The sequence below is a fragment of the Oncorhynchus masou genome, chromosome 18, assembly GCF_036934945.1.
Source record: "Oncorhynchus masou masou isolate Uvic2021 chromosome 18, UVic_Omas_1.1, whole genome shotgun sequence".
Lineage (NCBI taxonomy): Eukaryota > Metazoa > Chordata > Actinopteri > Salmoniformes > Salmonidae > Oncorhynchus > Oncorhynchus masou.
Genome location: NC_088229.1, coordinates 11,418,202 through 11,437,804, shown reverse-complemented (window position 1 = coordinate 11,437,804; position 19,603 = coordinate 11,418,202). Strand labels below are relative to the sequence as shown.

General features: G+C 41.7%; 1 protein-coding gene across 1 annotated transcript; it reads left to right on the top strand.

Annotated features, from left to right (window-relative positions):
* Nucleotides 1-8,015: 8,015 nt before the first annotated feature.
* Nucleotides 8,016-19,168, top strand: LOC135503955 (mitogen-activated protein kinase 14A-like). The gene is made up of 12 exons (XM_064922161.1): nucleotides 8,016-8,227; nucleotides 9,156-9,285; nucleotides 9,698-9,756; nucleotides 11,381-11,492; nucleotides 11,601-11,630; nucleotides 11,732-11,779; nucleotides 12,019-12,133; nucleotides 12,289-12,360; nucleotides 16,811-16,890; nucleotides 17,022-17,100; nucleotides 17,577-17,750; nucleotides 17,948-19,168. The coding sequence occupies exons 1-12, from the start codon at nucleotides 8,109-8,111 to the stop codon at nucleotides 18,007-18,009; spliced, it is 1,080 nt and encodes a 359-aa protein (XP_064778233.1). The 5' UTR covers nucleotides 8,016-8,108; the 3' UTR covers nucleotides 18,010-19,168.
* The last annotated feature ends 435 nt before the right edge of the window (nucleotides 19,169-19,603 follow it).

The window sequence follows — 19,603 nt, the reverse complement described above, 5'->3', positions numbered from 1 at the left end:
AGTGTCCAGCAGTATTCTTTATGACCAGTAAGTGTCTCCCTCACTCCGGCTGCTGGTCAATTCAGTCTGAACATTCAGATGAGAAAATCTGGGCTGGCTTTGAATCAATAACTTGTTATATTTGTTTTGCTGCCAGGAGTGTCCATATGATGCCCATATTCCACAAATGTTCATGTTAGAAGTCCCATAGTAAATCTTTAATGAGCTCAGACAAATGTCTTACAATAGCAATAAAGGACTGAAGGGGTGTGGTATATGGCTAATATACCACGGCTAAGGGCTGTTATTTAAGCACGACACACCACAGAGTGCCTGAACACAGCCCTTAGTCGTGGTATATTGTCGATATACCACAAATCCTGTGAAGCCTTATTGCTATTATAAACTGGTTACCAACATAATTAGAGCAGTAAAAATAACAGTTTTACCATACCCATAGTATACTGTCTGATATCTAGCAGCAGGTAGCCTAGTGGTTAGAGCGGTTGACTAGTAACTGAAAGGTTACAAGATCAAATCCCTGAGCTGACAAGGTAAGAATCTGTTGTTCTGAACAAGGCACTTAACCCAGTGTTCCTAAGCTGTCAATGAAAATAAGAATTTGTTCTTAACTGACTTGCCTAGTTAAAGAAAGGAAGAAAAAAAATATGTCTTTCAGCCAATCAGTATTCAGGACTTGAACTGTACAGTATGAATTTTACAGTAGCCTTTGAGTTGCAATACTCAATACATACTTGTAATGTCATTAGCTTTCTGTACAACCAACCACGGACCAATCAAAAAGCTGTAACTGTCATCTGTGTGAATCTGTGTGACTTTCATAAGTGTGCAATCTGTGCATGACAGAGCTTTTACCAGGTACAAGAAGCCTTCATACCTGATCTCACACACAAACACAAACCTTTTTCTTACACATCTGATTGAACAGAAGAGCAAGACGAATTTGGCAGCATTTAGACTGGTGCCACAAAAAGAGAGGAACATTAATAACTTCTTATGGCTGGGGGCAGTATTGAGTAGCTTGGATGAATAAGGTGCCCAGAGGTGCCCAGAGTAAACTGCCTGCTACTCAGTCCCAGTTGCTAATATATGCATATTATTACATTATATTTGGATATTATATTATATTTGGATAGAAAACACTCAGAAGTTTCTAAAACATTTTGAATGAGGTCTGTGAGTATAACCAAACTCATATGGCAGGCAAAAACCTGAGAAAAAAATCCAACCATGAAGTGGAACATTTGAGGTTTGTCATTTTTCAACTCATTCCCTATTGACGATACAGTGGGATACTGGTCATGTTGCACTTCCTACAGCTTCCACTAGATGTCAACAGTCTTTAGAACCTTGTTTGATGCATCTACTGTAAAGGAGGGGCTCATAAGGGCTCTTTGAGTCAGTGGTCTGGCAGATTGCCACAAGGTCGTGATGCTCATTCACGTGAGAGGTAGCTCACGTTCCATTGCATTTCTGAAGACAAAGGAATTCTCCGGTTGGAACATTATTGAAGATTTATGTTAAAAACATCCTAAAGATTGATTCTATACATCGTTTGACATGTTTCTACAGACTGTAACAGAAGTTTTTGACATTTCGTCTGCTCCTAGTGAACACGCTTCGTGAGTTTGGATTTGTTTATAAAACACACTAACCAAAGTATCTATTTGGACATAAATGATGGACATTATTGAACAAAACAAACATTTATTGTGGAACGGGGATTCCTGTGAGTGCATTCTGATGAAGATCATCAAAGGTAAGTTAATATTTATAATGTTATTTCTGACTGCACAATATGGTGGATATCTTTTTGGCTTGTTTGGTCTTGTTTGGTCTCTGAGCGCCGTACTCAGATTATTGCACGGTGTGCTTTTTCCGTAAAGCTTTTTTGAAATCTGACACAGCGGTTGCATTAAGGAGAAGTGTATCTAAAGTTCTATGCATAACACTTGTATTTTTATCAACATTTATCATGAGTATTTCTGTAAATTGATGTGGCTCTTTGCAAAATCACCGGATGTTTTTGGAACTACTGAACATAACGCGCTAATGTATACTGAGATTTTTTTTATATAAATATGAACTTTAGCAAACAAAACATACATGTATTGTGTAAAATGAAGTCCTATGAGTGTCATCTGATGACGATCATCAAAGGTTAGTGATTAATTTTATCTCTATTTCTGATTTTTGTGACTCCTCAATTTGGCTGGAAAAATGGCTGTGTTTTTCTGTGACTTGGCTCTGACCGAACATAATCGTTTGTGGTGCTTTCGCTGTAAAGCCTATTTGAAATTGGACACTGTGTCGGGATTAACAAGAAGTATATCTTTAAAATGGTGTGAAATTCTTCTATGTTTGAGGAATCTTAATTATGGGATTTCTGTTGTTTTGAATTTGGCGCCCTGCACTTTCACTGGCTGATGTCATATCGATCCCATCAGTGGGATCCCAGCCATAAGAAGTTTTAAAGCCTATAGGTGTGATGTTTGTGAGTATCATGAATGAGCACTGTTGAAATGCTTAAAAGAGATTCCTCCATTGTTTTACCCCCCCAAAATTGTTTTACTTAGTGTTGCTTTAAAAGTATGGGTGGACAATGTTGTTCTGGCTCTGAGGCCTGTAATGTGCTAAGGTTGTCAAACGGACAACTGGCCAATCCTCTCCAACCTGGCATGGTACAGTATCATTTGATACAGAATCTTTTCTTAATTTCTAGACTAATCAACGCTGATCAGGGCCGGTCCTGGTCCATAACGTGTCGTCCCAAGATGGCATAGCAGTTTAGACGTCTTTTGTCCTCGTCTTGTCGTGTCCCGAATATATATATATATATATATTTACAACTTTTTTCATACATTTTATTTTTATTTTCCATAAACTCATCTTCAAAACACTCTCCTGCAACCCGCCTCACCAATTTATATTTATAAAAAGTATTATTTACCTCAAATCTGTAATCCTCCAAGAAGCTAGCCAGAAACTCCAAGAAGCTAGCCAGAAACTAGCCAGAATCTAGCCAGAAAATAGCCAGAAGCTAGCCAGGAGCTAGCCAGAAGCTAATCCAGAAGCTAATCAGAAGCTAGGTCAGAGGCTAGCCAGAAACTAGCCAGAAGCTAGCCAGGAGCTAGCCAGGAGCAAGCCAGAAGCTAATCCAGAAGCTAATCAGAAGCTAGTTAAAGCTTTCGTCGATTCCGGAGCAAACATCAGTTGTTCCGGAGCTAGCCAACTGAGGAGTTCCATCAATCACTCCTGGGCTGCGGTCACCTATCCGGACGCGTTTTGCTGCCTACGCGGAGCCCCACCGGGCCTTCACGGCTGGACTGCCAACGTTATCTACCCGAAGGAGTTATCCGGCTGGCTCCTCCGTTGCGACGTTGCCTGGGCGCCCATCTGCGGCCTGCTAGCCATTAGCTGTCTTATCGGCTGCTATCTGAATAGACAATCGGACAATTTATTTATTTATTTTTATTGTTATTGTTATTTTTTTTCTTCTTGGGCCTCCAGCTATATCTATTGTTTTTATTTTTGTTGTTGTTGTGTGATTTGGATTAATCCCCTCTACCACACGGAACCCCACTAATCTACTGACGGAACGCAAGAGGTGGCTAATAACAGACGTCCATTCTATGCTAGCTTGCTACCGATGGCCTGGCTAGCTGTCTAAATCGCCGTGACCCCCAACCAACCTCTCCACTCTCCGGACCCTTTTGATCACTCGACTAAGCATGCCTTTCCTTAATGTCAATATGCCTTGTCCATTGCTGTTCTGGTTAGTGTTTATTGGCTTATTTCACTGTAGAGCCTCTAGTCCTGCTCACCATACCTTATCCAACCTATTAGTTCCACCACCCACACATGCAATGACATCTCCTGGTTTCAATGATGTTTCTAGAGACAATATCTCTCTCTTCATCACTCAATACCTAGGTTTACCTCCAATGTATTCACATCCTACCATACCTTTGTCTGTACATTATACCTTGATGCTATTTTATCGCCCCCAGAAACCTCCTTTTACTCTCTGTTCCAGACGTTCTAGACGACCAATTCTTATTGCTTTTAGCTGCACCCTTATTCTACTCCTCCTCTGTTCCTCTGGCAATGTAGAGGTGAATCCAGGCCCTACAGTGCCTAGCTCCACTCCTATTCCCCAGGCGCTCTCTTTTGACAACTTCTGTAACCGTAATAGCCTTGGTTTCATGCATGTTAACATTAGAAGCCTCCTCCCTAAGTTTGTTCTATTCACTGCTTTAGCACACTCTGCCACCCCGGATGTTTTAGCTGTGTCTGAATCCTGGCTTAGGAAGACTACCAAAAATTCTGAAATTTTAATTCCAAACTACAACCTTTTCAGACAAGATAGAACTGCCAAAGGGGGCGGTGCTGCAATCTACTGCAAAGATAGCCTGCAGAGTTCTGTCCTACTATCCAGGTCTGTACCCAAACAATTTGAACTTCTACTTTTAAAAATCCACCTCTCTAAAAACAAGTCTCTCACCGTTGCAGTCTGCTATAGACCACCCTCTGCCCCCAGCTGTGCTCTGGACACCATATGTGAACTGATTGCCCCCCATCTATGTTCAGAGCTCGTGCTGCTAGGCGACCTAAACTGGAACATGCTTAACACCCCAGCCATCCTACAATCTGAACTTGATGCCCTCAATCTCACACAAATTATCAATGAACCTACCAGGTACCTCCCCAAAGCCTTAAACACGGGCACCCTCATAGATATCATCCTAACCAACTTGCCCTCTAAATACACCTCTGCTGTCTTCAACCAAGATCTCAGCGATCACTGCCTCATTGCCTGCATCCGTAATGGGTCAGCGGTCAAACGACCTCCACTCATCACTGTAAAATGCTCCCTGAAACACTTCAGCGAGCAGGCCTTTCTAATCGACCTGGCCGGGGTATCCTGGAAGGATATTGATCTCATTCCGTCAGTAGAGGATGTCTGGATATTTTTTTTAAATGCCTTCCTAACCATCTTAAATAAACATGCCCCATTCAAGAAATTTAGAACCAGGAACAGATATAGCCCTTGGTTCTCCCCAGACCTGACTGCCCTTAACCAACACAAAAACATCCTATGGCGTTCTGCATTAGCATCGAACAGCCCCCGTGATATGCAGCTGTTCAGGGAAGCTAGAGACCATTATACACAGGCAGTTAGAAAAGCCAAGGCTAGCTTTTTCAAGCAGAAATTTGCTTCCTGCAACACTAACTCAAAAAAGTTCTGGGACACTGTAAAGTCCATGGAGAATAAGAACACCTCCTCCCAGCTGCCCACTGCACTGAAGATAGGAAACACTGTCACCACTGATAAATCCACCATAATTGAGAATTTCAATAAGCATTTTTCTAGGGCTGGCCATGCTTTCCACATGGCTACTCCTACCCCGGTCAACAGCACTGCACCCCCCACAGCAACTCGCCCAAGCCTTCCCCATTTCTCCTTCTCCCAAATCCATTCAGCTGATGTTTTGAAAGAGCTGCAAAATCTGGACCCCTACAAATCAGCCGGGCTAGACAATCTGGACCCTTTCTTTCTAAAATTATCTGCCGAAATTGTTGCCACTCCTATTACTAGCCTGTTCAACCTCTCTTTCGTGTTGTCTGAGATCCCCAAAGATTGGAAAGCAGCTGCGGTCATCCCCCACTTCAAAGGGGGGGGACACTCTTGACCCAAACTGCGACAGACCTATATCTATCCTACCATGCCTTTCTAAGGTCTTCGAAAGCCAAGTCAACAAACAGATTACCGACCATTTCGAATCTCACCATACATTCTCTGCTATGCAATCTGGTTTCAGAGCTGGTCATGGGTGCACCTCAGCCACGCTCAAGGTCCTAAACGATATCTTAACCGCCATCGATAAGAAACATTACTGTGCTGCCGTGTTCATTGATCTGGCCAAGGCCTTCGACTCTGTCAGTCACCACATCCTCATCGGCAGACTCGACAGCCTTGGTTTCTCAAATGATTGCCTCGCCTGGTTCACCAACTACTTCTCTGATAGAGTTCAGTGTGTCAAATCGGAGGGTCTGCTGTCCGGACCTCTGGCAGTCTCTATGGGGGTGCCACAGGGTTCAATTCTTGGACCAACTCTCTTCTCTGTATACATCAATGATGTCGCTCTTGCTGCTGGTGAGTCTCTGATCCACCTCTACGCAGACGACACCATTCTGTATACTTCTGGCCCTTCTTTGGACACTGTGTTAACAACCCTCCAGGCAAGCTTCAATGCCATACAACTCTCCTTCCGTGGCCTCCAATTGCTCTTAAATACAAGTAAAACTAAATGCATGCTCTTCAACCGATCGCTACCCGCACCTGCCCGCCTGTCCAACATCACTACTCTGGACGGCTCTGACTTAGAATATGTGGACAACTACAAATACTTAGGTGTCTGGTTAGACTGTAAACTCTCCTTCCAGACCCATATCAAATATCTCCAATCCAAAGTTAAATCTAGAATTGGCTTCCTATTTCGCAACAAAGCATCCTTCACTCATGCTGCCAAACATACCCTTGTAAAACTGACCATCCTACCAATCCTCGACTTTGGCGATGCCATTTACAAAATAGCCTCCAATACCCTACTCAAAAAATTGGATGCAGTCTATCACAGTGCAATCCGTTTTGTCACCAAAGCCCCATATACTACCCACCATTGCGACCTGTACGCTCTCGTTGGCTGGCCCTCGCTTCATACTCGTTGCCAAACCCACTGGCTCCATGTCATCTACAAGACCCTGCTAGGTAAAGTCCCCCCTTATCTCAGCTCGCTGGTCACCATAGCATCTCCCACCTGTAGCACACGCTCCAGCAGGTATATCACTCTAGTCAGTCACCCCCAAAACCAATTCTTTCTTTGACCGCCTTTCCTTCCAGTTCTCTGCTGCCAATGACTGGAACGAACTACAAAAAGCACTGAAACTGGAAACACTTATCTCCCTCACTAGCTTTAAGCACCAACTGTCAGAGCAGCTCACAGATTACTGCACCTGTTCATAGCCCACCTATATTTTAGCCCAAACAACTACCTCTTTCCCTACTGTATTTAATTAATTAATTTATTTTGCTCCTTTGCACCAAATTATTTTTATTTCTACTTTGCACATTCTTCCATTGCAAATCTACCATTCCAGTGTTTTACTTGCTATATTGTATTTACTTTGCCACCATGGCCTTTTTTTGCCTTTACCTTCCTTATCTCACCTCATTTGCTCACATCGTATATAGACTTGTTTATACTGTATTATTGACTGTATGTTTGTTTTACTCCATGTGTAACTCTGTGTCGTTGTATGTGTCGAACTGCTTTGCTTTATCCTGGCCAGGTCGCAATTGTAAATGAGAACTTGTTCTCAACTTGCCTACCTGGTTAAATAAAGGTGAAATAAATAAATAAATGGGTAATCAGAGATTAGTTAATGTTGATGATTCAAGGCGGGAGGAGGTATACACAGCCTCTGATAGGTGACTGTTTACACATTGCAGTACAGCGGAAAGGACAAGTTGTGGTGTGTTTATAAATTCAATCTGGAGTGCCAGAGTGTGCTCAGATTGCGCTCTGGGCATTCATCAATTCAGAGCATTGCATTTTCGAAGTGTTCAGAGCGCACATTGGACGCTCTGGCCTAGGAGTCGGGTTGATCAGAGCGTTCTGACCTTACAACGGCAGTCAAGCAACCAAGCTAAAAGGCTAACTTGGCTAGCATACTAACTACTTCCAGACACAAATAAGAAAACACCTCACTCTAACCATTTTACTCCCCCTAGCAGAGATGATTAGGCTGTTTTCATGTTATCCAGCCTGTTGGTGACTGTAACTGCTGCTGGCAATAATTGAATTACGCTTTTTTTGCCTACATTTACTGACACCGGCCATATTCATAAACTCAGCGGTTATTCTGCACTCTGGCACACTCAGACGAGAGCTCTGAAATCGTAGTAGATAACCAGAGTGAATTTACGAACGCACCCTCGGGGTGGGCGTCTCCCAGCTACCTTTGCTTACCTGTCATTTCCACATTACAGATTTCCAATAGGTACCGCACTAGTTTGAACTAAAGGGCCATTTTGTATTGGCAAAATGGAATCGCCCGTGAAGAAAGGTTTCCTTAGACTGGAAATACAGAAAACAACATGGGAGGTTCCAGAGCAATATACCGCACTGAAAGCTGTTGGCTCAGGTGCTTACGGGACAGTATGGTGAGTTGACTTTGTGAACGATCAGTGCATTCTGGGATTCTTGGGACATCACTACCCTAAACCCTAACCTTAACCCTTACCCTAACCTTTACCCCTACCCTTACCCTAACCTTAACCTTAACCATATCCCTTACCAAACCATATTCTTAACCCTTACCTTCTCCATTTAAAATGTAAACTTCAATGGGGGTAGGGATATCCCAAGGATAGCACAAACCCTTTGGGTGATCGGGTAATTATTGGGAGGCCTTGCAGGAATAACTTCACTCCAAACCAGCATGTGTTTGTATTCTTTAGAATATACATCTGTATAAATACAGTTGTTCTCAATCTCAGTCATTGCAAAATATGTAGAAAATAAAAAATAATGGAAGGAACAACTTTCCCTTAGCCTGTAATTGTTTATTTATTTTCAATAAAGTCCAAAACTCTACATTATTGGATTTTGACAGTTTTTTTGTTGCATTTGTTCAATACTGTATAGACTGGTCATTGCTAACAGAGGCACTATTGCATTTCCTCAAGCAAATAAGCAAGTTGAAGCAGGTTTCGAGATAAGACAAGAATTTTGCTCTCCCAACCTGGAGCAAGCCCCGTAATCTTGAAACCCAGTTGTACCTCTGCCAGATATAGGTCATATGGAATATCTGAAATCAAATGTTATTTGTAGGACTTCAGATAATAATTTGTCAAACTCTGACATAAAATTCAATCAAAGATTTTGCAGTCTTTGATGACCTGGTATTGAGAGTAAACCAAAAGGAGGTTGGTGACACCTTAATTGGGGAGGATGTCTGTTGCTATTGAGAGTAAACCATTCTATCTATATCCCCCACAGTCTGTTGTTATTGAGTCTATCTAGTCTGAGACATAATTGTTATATACAGCACTAATGTATTTTGACTTCTGACCTTGTCTCATTTATTAGTTCTGCTATTGACCAGCAGACCAAGGAGAAAGTGGCCATTAAGAAGCTCTATCGTCCATTCCAGTCCCTGATCCATGCTAAACGGGCCTACCGGGAACTACGACTGTTGCGCCACATCCAGCATGACAATGTAAGTACTTGTTACCTACTATTATAGTGGGATATCTGAGATGCGCTCCCCTAGACAGAGATTCCAGTCACTCAAAAATGTAGAGGCTTTTCATTACAATGCAGTCATTCTACAGTACTTCACATCAGAATAATTTGCAGTCCAATGGACACTATTCAGCATCCAGTTGTATTGCTTTGCCTCTTTCCTACGTGTTTATTTATGTTTATGGGAAAGGAGTAGCGGCCGTTATGGGCCAGTGTTTTCACTCAACACTTCACAGTGCACATATTCCTAGAGAACTGTTCATCAGGCCCACTTGTTCTGTTACGGCGATGAATAAGTCTTACTGCAATGTATAATGTGCGTGTGCTCACTTATCGTGGGAATAAACCCTTCCATTCCTCTCCTACTCCCTGTTGTTTTCCTAAAGGTGATCTGCCTCCTTAATGTCTTCACACCTGATTTCTCCCTGGAGAAATTCCAGACATTGTGAGTGGTGAGCTGTGAATAGCATTCCTCTGCCAGTTGTCTCAGCTTGTTGAGACAGGCTGCTCAGAGTGTATCTTGGACTTTTAGTTTCATAGTGTGTGTTTTCTGTTTGTGTTTGTGTGTGTGTGTGTGTGTGTGTGTGTGTGTGTGTGTGTGTGTGTGTGTGTGTGTGTGTGTGTGTGTGTGTGTGTGTGTGTGTGTGTGTGTGTGTGTGTGTGTGTGTGTGTGTGTGTGTGTGTGTGTGTGTGTGTGTGTGCTTGCAGGCGTGCAGGTTTGTTCATGTTTGTTTGTGCTTGGGTATGTGATATCTTCTCATATCTGAGAAAAAACATCGATTTGATGTCTGGTTTAGGATTCTTACCACGAGACACAATATATGATGTACCCTGCATTATTTTGTCATGTTACTATACACCTGCAGCACTTTTAGTTGTAGGTGGTAGAATTAGTACATTATGTTTTGTATCATCCCATTTCCCTGCCTGTATTCTCTGCCACAGTTACATGGTGATACTGTTTGTAACTGGCTACTGCCCCCCCCTCCCCCTCTCCTTCATGCCCCAGTTACATGGTGATACTGTTTGCATCTGGCTACTGCCCCCCCCCCCCCTCTCCTTCATGCCACAGTTACATGGTGATACTGGCTACTGCCCCCCCCCCCCTCCTCCTTCATGCCACAGTTACATGGTGATACTGTTTGTATCTCCTTCATGCCCCAGTTACATGGTGATACTGTTTGCTCTGGCTACCCCCCCCCTCCCCCTCTCCTTCATGCCCCAGTTACATGGTGATACTGTTTGTATCTGGCTACTGCCCCCCCCCCCCCCCTCTCCTTCATGCCACAGTTACATGGTGATACTGTTTGTATCTGGCTACTGCCCCCCCCCCCCCCCCCCCTCTCCTTCATGCCACAGTTACGTGGTGATACTGTTTGTATCTGGCTACTGCCCCCCCCCCCCCCCCCTCTCCTTCATGCCACAGTTACATGGTGATACTGTTTGTATCTGGCTACTGCCCCCCCCCCCCCCCCTCTCCTTCATGCCACAGTTACATGGTGATACTGTTTGTATCTGGCTACTGCCCCCCCCTCCCCTCTCCTTCATGCCACAGTTACATGGTGATACTGTTTGTATCTGGCTACTGCCCACCCCCTCCCCCCCTCTCCTTCATGCCACAGTTACATGGTGATACTGTTTGTATCTGGCTACTGCCCCCCCCCTCCCCTCCCCCTCTCCTTCATGCCACAGTTACATGGTGATACTGTTTGTATCTGGCTACTGCCCCCCCCTCTCTCTCTTCATGCCACAGTTACATGGTGATACTGTTTGTATCTGGCTACTGCCCCCCTCCCCCTCCCCCTCTCCTTCATGTCACAGTTACATGGTGATACTGTTTGTATCTGGCTACTGCCCCCCCTCCCCTCTCTCTCCTTCATGTCACAGTTACATGGTGATACTGTTTGTATCTGGCTACTGCCCCCCCTCCCCCCCCTCTCCTTCATGCCACAGTTACCTTCTGGCTATGCCACAGTTACATGGTGATACTGTTTGTATCTGGCTACTGCCCCCCCCTCTCCTTCATGCCACAGTTACATGGTGATACTGTTTGTATCTTCATGTCACAGTTACATGGTGATGCCCTTCGTTGCTGAGGATCTCGGTAACATCATGAAGAGGAGGAGATTGACTGATCGCGTCATCGTTTACCTCTTCTACCAGCTTCTATGTGGCCTCAAGGTGTTTACATCCACTCATTAAGTGTATACACAGGCCTTTAAATAATGCTATTTCCAATGTGAAAATGATTCATCAAAAATGTGTATTTTTCTATTTTTCTACTCTTAGTATATCCATTCTGCAGGGATCATCCATCGGGTTTGTATTAGGCTCTTATCGATATACATGAAACACATTTCTAAGCACATTTCAGTGACCAGATCGTATAACATCCTACAATACTTTGCTTTATTCTTTAGGACCTAAAACCTGGCAACCTCGCCGTGAACGATAACTGTGAATTGAAGGTAAATAAGAATTGGGCAACAACCTGCATGTCCATGTATTTATAATACTGCACTTTTCAATTATAACCTTCAGGCAGTGAGAGAAATGTAATTTACTTGATTTAGAAAGATGCCACACTTGTGTTGAAAGACTACACTTTATTGTTTGATTGTTGTGATTAAATATAAGCCTCTCTTTTAATAACCTAACCTCACTTTTCCTTCACATTCTCTTCCTTCGCTTTCTCTTTCTATCTCAGATCCTGGACTTTGGTCTAGCGAGACATGCAGAGAGTGAGATGACAGGCTATGTGGTGACACGCTGGTACAGGTCACCAGAGGTCATCTTCAACTGGATGCACTATAGCCAGTCAGGTGAACTATCGCCAACACACAACGAAAATCATTTCATATATTTTGGGCTTCACTTTCCTTGCATTGCAAACACTTCTAGGGTTATCTTACTCTTGTACTATTGGCTCATTGGTATCTCATGTGTTATATATTCTGTGTGTCTGTCTCCCTCTCAGTGGACTTGTGGTCAGCAGGCTGCATCTTGGCTGAGATGATCACAGGCCAGGTTCTGTTCCCAGGCAAAGACAGTATCCTCTATTGTTCCCTCTGACACTTCCACTGTAAAACTCACTCATTATACATCAACACAAACACATAGATTCTGTACCCCATCCAGTGTATATTAATGATGTACTTATCATCTAGTTATCTGATGTACTTATCATTTAGTTATCTGATGTACTTATCATTTAGTTGTCTGATGTACTTATCTTGTAGTTATCTGGTATTGTTAGCATGTAGTTATAATAACGTTATCTGGTGTAGTTATCATTAAGTTATCTGGTGTAGTTATCATGAAGTTATCTGGTGTAGTTATCATGAAGTTATCTGGTGTAGTTATCATGCAGTTATCTGGTGTAGTTATCATGAAATTATCTGATGTAGTTATCTGGTGTAGTTATCATGCAGTTATTTGGTGTAGTTAGCATGCAGTTATCTGATGTAGTTTTCATGAATGTAGTTATTATGTAGTTATCAAATCTAATCTAATCTAATCAAATCAAATTGTATTTGTCACATACACATGGTTAGCAGATGTTAATGCGAGTGTAGCGAAATGCTTGTGCTTCTAGTTCCGACAATGCAGTAATAACCAACAAGTAATCTTGCTAACAATTCCAAAACTACTACCTTATAGTCACAAGTGTAAGGGGATAAAGAATATGTACATAAAGATATATGAATGACTGATGGTACCGTTATCAGCATAGGCAATCTGTAGATGGTTATGAGTACAGTATATACATATGAGATGAGTATGTAAACAAAGTGGCATAGTTAAAGTGGCTAGTGAAACATGTATTACATAAAGATGCAGTAGATGATATCAGTACAGTATATCTGTATACATATCAGATGAATAATGTGGGTATGTAAACATTATATTATCTGCATGTTTAAAGTGGCTAGTGATTATTTGACATCATTTCCCATCAATTCCCATTATTAAAGTGGCTGGAGTTATCTGTGTAGTTAGCAGCCACTCAATGTTAGTGGTGGCTGTTTAACAGTCTGATGGCCTTGAGATAGAAGTTGTTTTTCAGTTATCGGTCCCAGCTTTGATGCACCTTATCTGACCTCGCCTTCTGGATGATAGCGGGGTGAACAGGCAGTTATCGGATGGTTGTTGTCCTTGATGATCTTTATGGCCTTTCTGTGACATCGTTATGTCCTGGAGGGCAGGCAGTTATCTGATGTAGTTATCAGACCTCACTTATCTGAGAGCCTTATTTGTGGGCGGATCAGTTGCCGTTATCAGGCGGTGATACAGCCCGACAGGATATCTGATGTGCATCTGTAGAAGTTTGTGAGTACTTTTGGTGACAGTTATCTTCAGATCCTGAGGTTATCATGCGTTATTCACGATGTGTTATCTGGGTGGACCAATATTTGTCTGTGATGTGTATCTGAGGAACTTAAACTTACTATCTCCACTACTGTTCCATCGATGTGGATAGGGGTGTTCCCTCTGCTGTTTCCTGAAGTCCACAATCATCTGGTTAGTTTTGTTGACTTTAGTGTGAGGTTATTTTCCTGACACCACACTAGTATATATTCCCTGTAGTTATCTGGTTGTTGGTTATCATGCCTACCATCTGTTGTAGTTATCTGGTGTAATTGATCATTGTGTTGGAGGTGTAGTTACCAGTCGTGGTTAACATGGTGTAGTTATCTGGAGAGGTTATCATGCAGTTTTCTGGGGTAGTTATCAGCAGTTATCTGGTGTAGTTATCACCTGGGGGCAGTTATCTGATGTATTTATCAGTTGCACAGTTATCTGGGTAGAGACCCAGGGTCTCGAGCTTGATGACGAGCTATCACTATGGTGTTAAATGCCGAGCTTAGTCGATGAACAGCATTCTCACAAGGTATTCCTATTGTCCAGATTTATCAGTGTGCAGTGTGGTTGAGATTGCATCGTCTGTGGACCTATTTGTGCGGTAAGCAAATTGGCGTGGTTCTCATGTCAGGTATCTGGATGATATTTATGACAGTTATCTGAAAGCACTTCATGATGATCGGAAGTGAGTGCTATCAGGGCGATATCGTTTATCATGCAGTTATCTTAGCTTTCTTGGGAACAGGAACAATGGTGGCCCTCTTGAAGCATGTGGGAACAACAGACTGGGATAGGAATTGATTGAATATGTCTGTAAACACACCAGCCAGCTGGTCTGCATGTTATCTGGCTGTATTCGTCTGGGCCTGCAGCCTATCTGGTTAACACGTTTAAATGTTTTCCTCAGTTATCTGCAGTGAAGGAGATCCGCATGTTTTGGTTATCCGTGTCAGTGGCACTGTTTTGTTATCATGCGGGCAAAAAAGTTATTTAGTCTGCCTGGGAGCAAGACATCCTGGTCCGTGATGGGGCTGGTTTTCTTTTTGTAATCCGTGATTGACTGTAGACCCTGCACATACCTCTTGTGTCTGAGCCGTTGAATTGAGATTCTACTTTGTCTCTATACTGACGCTTGGCTTGTTTGATTGCCTTGCGGAGGGTAGTTATCACTGCAGTTATCGGTCATGTTTCCGGTCACCTTGCCCTGATTAACAGCAGTTTCTGATGTCAGTTTCACGTGAATGCTGCCATCAATCCACGTTTCTGATTTGGGAATGTTTTAATCATTGCTATCTGGAACGACATCTTCATGCAGTTATCTGATGAACTTATCACCGAATCAGCTATCTGGTGTTGATGTTATGATGCAGTTATCATATCCCAGTCCACGTGATGGAAGCAGTCTGGAGTGTGGAATCAGATTGGTCGGTTATCTGATGTAGTTATCAGACCTATCTGATGTAGCTTCTTGTTCTAGTTTCTGTCTGTAGGCAGGGATCATCAAAATGGATGTGGTCAGCTTTTCCGAAAGGAGAGTGGGGCAGGGCCTTATACGCGTCGTTATCAGCAGTTATCTGATGTGTAGCAGCAGTTATCAATGATCCAAGGTTTTCCAGCCCTTATGTGATGTATGCTATCAATTTAGTTATCTTGATTTCAGATTAGCCTTATCAAAATCCCCAGTTAGCAATGAATGCAGCCTCAGGATATATGGATTATTTGCAAAGAGTCAAATAAAGTTATCAGAGCCATCTGATGTATTTATCATGGGGTTATATACTGATGTGATTTATCAAGCAGTTATCTGGTAGATAATGCAGTTACATTTGATTGTGAGGAATTCTAAATCAGGTGAACAGAAGGACTTGATTCTGTATGTTGTTATGGCCACACACGTTATTAACCATGAATTATCACCTCCGTTATCTTACCAGAAAGATGTTTGTTTCTGTCGCAGTTATCTGGATGAAACCAGCTGGCTGCAGTTATCTGATGTATTTATCAGTGAGCCATGTTTCCGTGATCAAAGCAGTTATCTCTGATGTCCCTCTGGAATGCTACCCTTGCTCGGATTTATCAACCTTGTTATCTGATGGACATTGGCAAGAATCTGATGGAGTTATCAGAAAGCTATCTCCGGAGTTATCATGAAGTTATCTGATGTATTTATCGAAAGTTTTTTGGTGTAGTTATCCATTCCGTTATCCTGGGTGAAAGGCAGAACACAGGATCTGGTGTAAAGTCATATTCTTGGTCAGTTATCTGATGGTGAGTTATCATGCTCTTATCTTCATGTAGTTCTTCTCGACTGTTTGTAAAGAAATACGATGACCTGGGGTACCAATGTAAGAAATAACAGTTAAAAAACTGAAACTGCATAGTTTCCTATGTAGTTATCATGGCCATCTTATCTGATGTAGTTATCTGATGTAGTTATCATGAAGTTATCTGAAGTAGTTATCTGGTGTAATTATCATGTAGTTATCTGGTGTAGTTATCAGAAAGCTATCTGGTGTAGTTATCATGCAGTTATCTGATGTATTTATCATGCAGTTATCTGGTGTAGTTATTATGAAGTTATCTGATGTAGTTATCATGAAGTTATCAGGTGTAGTTATCATGAAGTTATCTGATGTAGTTTTCTGATGTAGTTATCATATTGTTATCTGGTGTAGTTATATTGTGGTTATCTGGTATAGTTATCATGTAGTTATCTGGTATAGTTATTATGTAGTTAGTTATCTGGTGAAGTTATCTGATGTGATTTTCTGATGTAGTTATCATATTGTTATCTGGTGTAGTTATATTGTGGCTATCTGGTATAGTTATTATGTAGTTAGTTATCTGGTGAAGTTATCTGATGTGATTTTCTGATGTAGTTATCATGTAGTTATCTGGTGTAGTTAGCATGTAGTTATCTGTTAGTTATCAGGTGTAGTTATCATGTAGTTATCTGATGTAGTTATCAGGTGGAGTTAGCTGATGGAGTTATTGTGTAGTTATCATTGTGCAGTTGCACAAAGTACAACACCAATCATGCAATCAGACTGTTCACTGATCATTGCTGTAACTATTTTGCTTGAAACTGTTTGTCTGCCTTTGTGTGTCTCTACCCCCTCCTTGACCATCCTGTTCAGGCATTGACCAGTTGAAGAAGATCCTCCATGTGACAGGAACACCACCGTCCTCCCTGCTGCAGAAGATGCAGAGCAAAGATGTAGGCCTACTGTCATCTCAGTCTAATGGCAACTATTCAGCATGCAATGTATCAATGTAGCTTGGTGTTGAAGTCAGAAGTTATGGTCAGTATGGGATTGACAGTTAAACATTGTTGGTATTGTCTTGCAGGCTCGTTCATATGTGCAGGGTCTCCCTATCCAAAAGAAGAAAAACTTTAAGGAAGTCTTTCCCTCCTTGGATGTAAATGGTGAGTTGGTCTATTTATCATTATTTTGCAATTGGAACATTCTGCATGGTGGTTATGAATATCCAGTTCTTCAGTGGTGTTTTTCTGCTTTGTATTGAGAACAGTTGAGGGCTGTGATGACTCTACTTCATGCTCTATTTCCTAATATAAACTGGGTCGTTTGAGCCCTGAATGCTGATTGGTTGACAGCCGTGGTATATCAGACCATATACCACGGGTATGACTAAACATTTATTTTTACTGCTCTAATTACATTGGTAACCAGTTTAAAATAGCAAGAAGGCACATTGGGGGTTTGTGGTATATGGCCAACATACCACGGCAAAGGTCCTGTATTCAGACACTCCGTGTTGCGTTGTATGTTAGAACAGCCCTTAGCCGTGGTATATTGGTCATATACCACACCCCCTTGGGCCTTACTGCTTAAATGCCTACCTCTCTCTCTCTCTTCATGTCCTGTGTGTACCTCTGTCCAGCGGTGGATCTGCTGGACAGCATACTGCTGCTGGACCCAGACACCAGGATGACAGCTAAAGAGGGCCTCTCACACCCCTACCTCTCTGAATTCCATGATCCAGAATCTGAACCCGACTCCCCACCATACGACGACTCCTTTGAAAGCATGGAGCTTGACGTGGGAGAGTGGAGTAGTGAGTACATCTTCTCTATGACTGATTACCTTGTAGTACATGTTGATGGGATTTATCCTGAATTACCCACTGCTTTGGGAGCCCTACACTTACACTTCTGCAAAGTTTCCCTTTTAGGAAATCCAATTCTAAAATACAGTATGGTGGGTGTGGTTCATGTGGTAAAATTAAAAAAATATTGACTCTTTTCCTGTTAGGTCTGATCCACATGGAGATTATGACTTTTGACCCCAGTAACCCCAGTGCCACTGCAATGTAGCGGACAGACACAACAGAACACTGGCTCCCCCATGGCTCCCCCATGGCTCCCCCATGGCTCCCCCATGGCTCCCCCATGGCTCCATCTTATAAAAAGCATCACATTTCACAACATGGTTTGACTTCATGAAACATGATACTGGAAAGAATGGTGTCGAAGGAGATGGCTGTCTTTTTATGATCTCGTAACTAATTGTGCGATTGTTTAAAAGCATTGTTGGTTAAGGGCTTGTAAGTAAGCATTTCACAGTAAGGTCTACACTTGTTGTATTCGACGCATGTGACAAATACAATTTGATTGGATTTGGTATGTCATCATTTTTATGGATCCCTCATGTTTTAAGGGTAGGTCATGGTTTTAACTTGTTTTAAGGTATACATTTTCAGAATGCTTAGTAAAAATGAATATGAATGATGTACAACCTTTTAATATATTAGTAGTATTGTCATATTAAATATAGTAACGTGGTAATCAACCACACCATTTGCATGTTTATCCAATTGGCTACAATCTGTATGAACATGTTTTATCATGACTGAGTAAAATCTCATACCTCAAATCAATCTCATCTATGAGCACATTTTCATCTCTGACTCAATTAGCATTTTCCAAAATTAAGCATGTTTTGGTATCTTAACTGAAAAATTATGTTTGATGCCAGAAAACTAAATCTCAATCAATAGATCCACATAGTGTACAGTAGACGGCACATGTTCAGTGTAATGTATAATGTTCTTATGCTGCCCTTTTTTTTGTGAACGGGTTAGATAGGCCAAGTTATCATTTCAGTTCTGTTACAGCAATGGTGTTAAGGTAATAAGTAAAACATACTTTAAAGTACTACTTAAGTCATTTTTGGGGTATCTGTACTTTGCTATTTATATTTTTGACAACTTTTACCTTCACTACATTACATTCCTAAGGAAATAATATACCTTTTATTCCATACATTTTCCCTGACACCCAAAAGTACTTGTTACATTTAGAATTTTCAGGCAGGACAGCAATATGGTCCAATTCACGTGTCTATCAATATAACGCATTGTCATCCCTAATGCCTCTGATCTTACAGACTCACTGCAAATACTGCATTTGTAAATTATGTCTGAGTGTTGGAGTGCATCCCCTGGCTGTCCGTCAATAAAACAAAACAAGACAATTGTGCCATCTGGTCTGCTTAATGCAAGTATGATAATTGAGTACTTTTTTCACCATTGTGTTACAGTAGATGTATGTGTGTGTTACGTTAGTTAAAGTTGTCTGCCTGTATCCTACCTGCTGAAATCGAAGTAGATTAAATGAATTTCAATTTAATCAGATTTAATTTAAATTAATACAGTACTACTGCTTTTGTCTGTAACAATTCACTAGCATTCCAAAAAGAGGGCAATATGAATGTTTGATTGTATTGTTTTGGGTGCTATGAATGCTATCCCAATTTCCTCAGAAAACATCCATACATGGTTAATATTTTTTTTATAGTAAAGAGAAGTAACACATGTTCATACTATCTAATACTGTTAGATTCATTGTAAATCCCATTTAAAGGGACAGTTCATCCAAATTACAAAATTATATTGTTTTCCTTACCCTG